At 41.1% G+C, this 6000-nt stretch overlaps 1 protein-coding gene across 1 annotated transcript; it reads left to right on the forward strand.

Annotated features, from left to right (window-relative positions):
• Positions 1-389: 389 nt before the first annotated feature.
• On the forward strand, positions 390-6000 carry LOC125544212 (protein RAE1-like). Its single transcript, XM_048707813.1, has 11 exons — positions 390-541; positions 638-724; positions 839-907; positions 1040-1233; positions 1501-1642; positions 2617-2697; positions 3452-3580; positions 3806-3883; positions 4831-4902; positions 5364-5444; positions 5669-6000. The coding sequence occupies exons 1-11, from the start codon at positions 479-481 to the stop codon at positions 5708-5710; spliced, it is 1038 nt and encodes a 345-aa protein (XP_048563770.1). The 5' UTR covers positions 390-478; the 3' UTR covers positions 5711-6000.

Below are 6000 nucleotides of genomic sequence, written 5' to 3' on the forward strand. Positions count from 1 at the left end.
AGACCGAGATGTGTGGTCATCTTTTAGTTGCTTCTCTTTTCATGAACTATGACTGTAACACATGAACTATAGTTATGGCGATCCTTTTGGTGCACTGTAGTACATGCTACGTGATGATGAAAATATATTTGTTGAAAATAAACGACCGAGACGGAACGAATGGGTCAGGCTGATGCACTGCCAGATTGGCGTGGACAAGGGGGTGGATGCCGGCCAAACTGACGACCTAATCGGAAAAAAAAAATATTGCGTGTCCATTTGACTCGGTCGGTTCGAGTTGGTCTCAGCCCAATCCCAAGCCCAAACTCTTCTCCCCAAAGCGTCAACCCAACGCGACCACCTGCTGGTCTGGGACTTTTGGCGTCCATCCGACGCGATTTTGCCCTTAGATAAAAGCAAAACCCTCCCCACAAACCGCAAACCCCGCCCCGCCCCTTCCCTCCCTCCCCCAAATTCGCCCAACACCTTCGGAAACCCAATGGCGAGCTTTAACGCCGCCGGCGCCGGCGCCGCCAACCCCAACCCTAACAAATCCCTCGAGGTGCGTGCGCTTGGCGAATACTGTTGCCCTTGGTCTAAATGGCTAAAACCTAATGTATGTGTCGATTCGACCGGGGACTGCCTTCGTTTCGTGCAGGTGAATCCGTCGCCCGGGGACTCGGTTTCCAGCCTCAGCTTCAGCCCCAAGGCGAACCACCTGATTGCCACCTCCTGGGACAACCAGGTGAGCTCACCGCGGCCGTCCGAGGCCTAATGTGTGCGGATAATCGTTTTCTGTTTTGGTGAATCGGTGAGTGAAATACTGAGATGCGATTGGGCTGTTTGGTTTTGGACGCAGGTTCGGTGCTGGGAGGTTCAGCCTGGCGGCCAATGCCAGGCGAAGGCGTCTATTTCGCACGATCAGCCAGTACTTTGCCCTTCTTATCATTTCCTTATATTAGCTCAGCATGGATCTTCAATTTTAGCCTTTGTGGACTGCTAGGTCGCTCTGTCCATGTCTAAATTATCTGTGACCACTAAGCTAGGTTGTTTGGTGTAGGTCCTGTGCTCTGCCTGGAAGGATGACGGGACTACTGTTTTTTCGGGAGGTTGTGACAAAGTGGTGAAGATGTGGCCGCTGCTGTCTGGCGGCCAGGCCACGGCCTTCTCAGGGCACGAGGCGCCGGTCAAAGAACTCGCCTGGATACCACAGATGAGCCTTCTTGTCAGTGGGTCTTGGGATAAGACTCTGAGGTGATCAAATGTGCACAAACCTCAAGTTACATTGATTCCTTTAGAATTAGCTGCGACTCAAATATTTGGTGTTTTCTGTCCAATTTCACATGATATGTTGCATCATAACAGTGGATGCAGTGTCCAGTTAGATAGTTTGTAAAGGACCATGCTACATTATCTTCAAGCACCATGCTGATATACGTACAAACACAATGGACCTACAAAGTTGACTTTGTTAACATGATTGCTGATCATTTTGTTCGGTCCAACCTTATGTCTATCAAGGTACTGGGACATTCGACAACCTAATCCAGCGCACGTTCAGCAACTTCCGGAGCGCTGCTATGCACTCTCACTTAGTTATCCTCTAATGGCGGTCGGTACTGCTGATCGCAACGTAGTTATCTTCAATCTGCAGAACCCACAGGTAAATTATTTCTCTTTACGTTGTATATCTGGTTGTTTACATGGATGCAGTGGAGTTGTACACACTTTATTTTTAATCCATCGTTCTTGTACAGCATTTACACATGTTCTGTTTCTCAACTCAATTGCTAGCTACCATTGTTTAGTGTCCAAGTACGTAGTTTATGGCTTTCCGTAACGCCTACTTCCACTGTTTCCCCCCCAATGATATTTTCACTGTTTTTCAGTGCTATTACAACGAAGTCTTACTCTAGCGGGCAGATATCCATTATAGCGATTGCCCTAGAGGGAAGATATCATTGTGAAATTGACATTTTTCATTGTGTGAAGTGTTTTCAGTGGTATGCTAAATGGTGTTAGCAAATAGCTTGCCTCTCTTAGTTGTTAAAATTTTCAAGGTTTGGAAAAAAAATAGCTTGCCTCTCTTAGTTGTTAAAATTTTCAAGGTTTGGAAAAAAAATAGCTTGCCTCTCTTAGTTGTTTAAAGGTTAAAATTCAAACTGCGATAATTCCCCTAATGTGGTTGAGATTTTAAAATTTCTCAACCATCGCGGTGTTGGCTTATTCCTGGCCTGATGAACATTTAGTTGGAGTTAAGTCTTTGAAGGTGAAAAATCGTCAAGGTGGCAATTTCTTTCCTCAACCTGTAGCAAGAGTAAATAAGCAATGATTTGCTGTGGGTTGAGAGAGGCAAGCTATTTGCTAACAGCATTCAAAATTTCTCAACCATCGTGGTGTTGGCTTATTCCTGGCCTGATGAACATTTAGTTGGAGTAAAGTGTTTGAAGGTGAAAAATCATCAAGGTGACAATTTCTTTCCTCAACCTGTAGCAAGAGTAAATAAGCAATGATTTGCTGTGGGTTGTCCTGTCCAACTGAATTTCCACATGTTTGCTACTGGAATAATAGTGTACATATGTTTTTTAGATGCTCTAAGTCTTACTTGCATATTTGACAATCTCATACTTTTAACAGGCTGAATTCAAGAGGATCGTGTCACCTTTGAAATTCCAGACAAGGTGTATCGCCGCCTTCCCTGATCAACAAGGATTCTTGGTAGTGCCACTTCTTGTGTTTCATCCAAATGTGTGGCCCAGTTTGCTGGGTTCTTCCAGTGAATTTAGCTCTTATTCATCATCTCTTTAATGACTTATGTGGCTAACTAGTTAACACACCTTCTATCCTGAGAAAAATAAACAAACCCTAACTAGGTCTTCTGCACAAGTTTGGCCATTTGTGTCCTCCAACCTAATACATGATAAAACCCACTAAGCTGTAGAGTCCAAATTTAAAACTATATTTGGTGAGCATTCAGAAAAACAAGTAAACACTATAAGTATTTCGTTAGCATTTATTAGAATATAGAAATATCATGAATTGTTGAATGCTATGTTAATTGTGTCACCATTCAATTGTCCTGGATGCATCATCACTCAATTTCTCTGTTTCAAAATTTTATATCTGCAGAAATTCCGCACTTTAGGATTATTGAAGAAAACGACCTTGTTATGAGAAATTAATGCTTATTTCTCCTTTTTTGTGACTGAATGCTTATTTCTCATTGTATGTTCCACCTTTCCTGGCAAAATCACTCCACCCAATGTTTTAAGTCCATGGATTTTGTTATTCTAAGTCCACTGTAAAAATTGTTCCCAGTTCTTGTAAAATTTCACCGTTTTGTCAACTGCTTATGTTTTGTGTTATAGTTAGGCAATACTGTTTTGAAGCCATTGTACTGGAGGTAGCAGATAAACGGTTTACTGTTTTTATTTTTCATGAGCATTTGATTAACCTATGGCTTGTTCCGAAGGTTGGATCAATAGAGGGACGCGTTGGTGTTCATCATGTGGATGATTCTAATCAAAGCAAGAATTTCACATTCAAATGTCACCGTGAGGGCAGTGATATATTCTCTGTTAACTCGCTGAACTTTCATCCTGTAAGATAATTTCTTCATACCATTTGAATTATTTTGTTGTCTATTTCCTGAGATTGTAGGACGATATTTTTTAAAAAATTTGGAGAAGAAAATTGCTTTCACTCACTATGAACATTCATTCGAATTCAAATATCTGAATACCTGCTGATTGTCCTATGATCAGCAATTATCAGGAACTGTCTTGAACTAAGCAATTCAAATTGCTGTGCTTTGCATTCCTTTCAGGTGCACCATACATTTGCTACTGCAGGCTCTGATGGAGGTTTCAACTTTTGGGACAAGGACAGTAAACAAAGACTGAAGGTCACCCCCCCCCCTCTAATTATTTAAGTGATTCTCCCATTGTCTATTGGTGCAGAGTAATTAATGCTGTGATTTCTAATGTGTATTTTCAACTAGATTAGTTATGGTAAACAGAATTAGGACAAATTGTAATGCAACAGCTGGAAAATGTTGTTAGGGCATGTACAATGGTGCTATCTTAGGAGTGCCACCTAGGATAAATGATGAGGTGGAGGAGAGAGAATTCATAAGAAAAGGCTTGTCTTCTCTTATTTAAGAGAAGACAAGAGATGATCTCTTAGCACAATATGTCTCACCACGTTTTTAGGAGATGCTAGTTATTGAAGATAAGGCTAAGAGATTACCCATTGTAGACAATTTTGTTTGTCATCTCTAAATTACAGGCAAGACTTAAGATAAGACCGTCTTATCAACCATTGTACATGCCCTTATATTTCTTTGTGAAATATTAGTTTCTCAAAGAGAAATCATCATTTCCTCGTTTTCCAAAGAATTTGTTTATTGATCACATTTGCTTACGTAGTAAGAGTCCAAACTTCTTGAGTTGAGGATGCATGATCCGCATGAAACCTTCAGTGTCCTTATGTAACCCCGGCACTGGTAGTGACAAGTTTACCATGAGTTATATGTCTTCTATCAATGTTTTTAAGGCGGTAAGGCGACCTAAGGCGAGCACCCACCACCCTGACGCCTAAGCGCCTGCGCCTAAAATGGGCATAATTGCAAGGCGCTGCCAGCATGCCTTGCCGCCTAAGCGTCCAAGACGGGATGCCTTAAAAACAATGCTTATCATTAAAAAGATTCATACAGTGGTGTTTCCTTGCAAACAGAGAGACTTGGATGATTTACAGGAATTCAATTTACCAAATTGTTTAGGACTTCAGTATAAGATTTTTCATTTGTGCCGTTTAAAGATTTATCTTTGATGTATTATTCTTCCTTTACAGGCTTTTAGTAAGTGCCCATCACCCATCACATGCAGCACATTCAATCAGGATGGCTCAATCTTTGCTTATGCGGTAGGCCATCTCTTGTTGCTATCTGCACCAGAATAAGTTGTTAAATATGCATTTCCTGCTTTTGACAATTTTGCTAGATTTATTTGCTCTCTATTGTAATAGAGCTCAACAGATAACATTCAAACACTAGTAGCCAACAGTGAGAGTGGGAGTGCTTAAGTTGCAGGGTCAGAGTTTATTACATGTGATGATACTGGTTTGTATATTTTCTATCCTAATTGTAACAAATTTGTAGATGGTAAAACTGAGAAGGCTTTGATTAACTGGTAGTATGGCACTTTCAATGTCAAAAAGCAGTAGTCATTGACTAGTTGGTGTGGCGGGGACAAAATTGCCTACTCTGTTCAAGTTATTAAGTCCGTATTCTGACTGTCATGTACTGATGTACTGTATTCTGTTCTCCTTTGCTGAGGCATATACACTCTGGTGTTCAAATTGCTAATGTTGCCTAAATTGGTTAGGTATGCTATGATTGGAGCAAGGGCGCCGAGAAGCATAATCCTTCTACTGCAAAGACAAATATCTTTCTGCATAGCGTGCAGGTTTGTGCTTCTTATGATGTATATAGCATATTTAAGTCTTCGATTGATTTCAAAATTCCTTGCAAAGACACAATAAACTTTTACATAGGCACCCCCCTATATATATGCATTTCCTATATATAGGCACCCCCCTTTGAAAGATCACATAACATCGTCACAGTATCCTTTTATGATGCCTGATATCTTTTGCTTAGTTCTTCTCTGACAATCGTTCTGTCATATAGGAATCTGATGTCAAAGGAAAGCCCCGTACTGGAAAAAAGTAGAGACTTGGTAATGACAAGCTGCAGATCTGTGCTCCGAACCTGATGAGTTCACCATCGCCTGATGATAATTACCTGCACGAGTGTTTTAGATGTTGACTCTGTAGGGCATTCCTTCATCTCTGAGACTGCAAGCATATCTTCTATAAAAAGCAGTTGCATTTCTTCCCATGTAAATGGCAGGTCGTAATTTGTTGCTGTAGTTCAGCTGTTTTTCTGCAAGTTGGACGTCGGAGTTTCTTAGGAACAAAGAGTTGAAGGACTACTTGGCTTTAAATCCGTTGATTTGCTGA

The sequence above is a fragment of the Triticum urartu genome, chromosome 3 (assembly GCF_003073215.2).
Source record: "Triticum urartu cultivar G1812 chromosome 3, Tu2.1, whole genome shotgun sequence".
Lineage (NCBI taxonomy): Eukaryota > Viridiplantae > Streptophyta > Magnoliopsida > Poales > Poaceae > Triticum > Triticum urartu.

Bases quoted from the DNA above. Each gene is read 5' to 3' on its own strand.
- LOC125544212 (XM_048707813.1), top strand. From the start codon at position 479: ATGGCGAGCTTTAACGCCGCCGGCGCCGGCGCCGCCAACCCCAACCCT. The intron at 3,581-3,805 runs GTAAGATAATTT...CATTCCTTTCAG, and splicing joins ACTCGCTGAACTTTCATCCT to GTGCACCATACATTTGCTAC. The intron at 5,445-5,668 runs GTTTGTGCTTCT...TCTGTCATATAG, and splicing joins TCTTTCTGCATAGCGTGCAG to GAATCTGATGTCAAAGGAAA.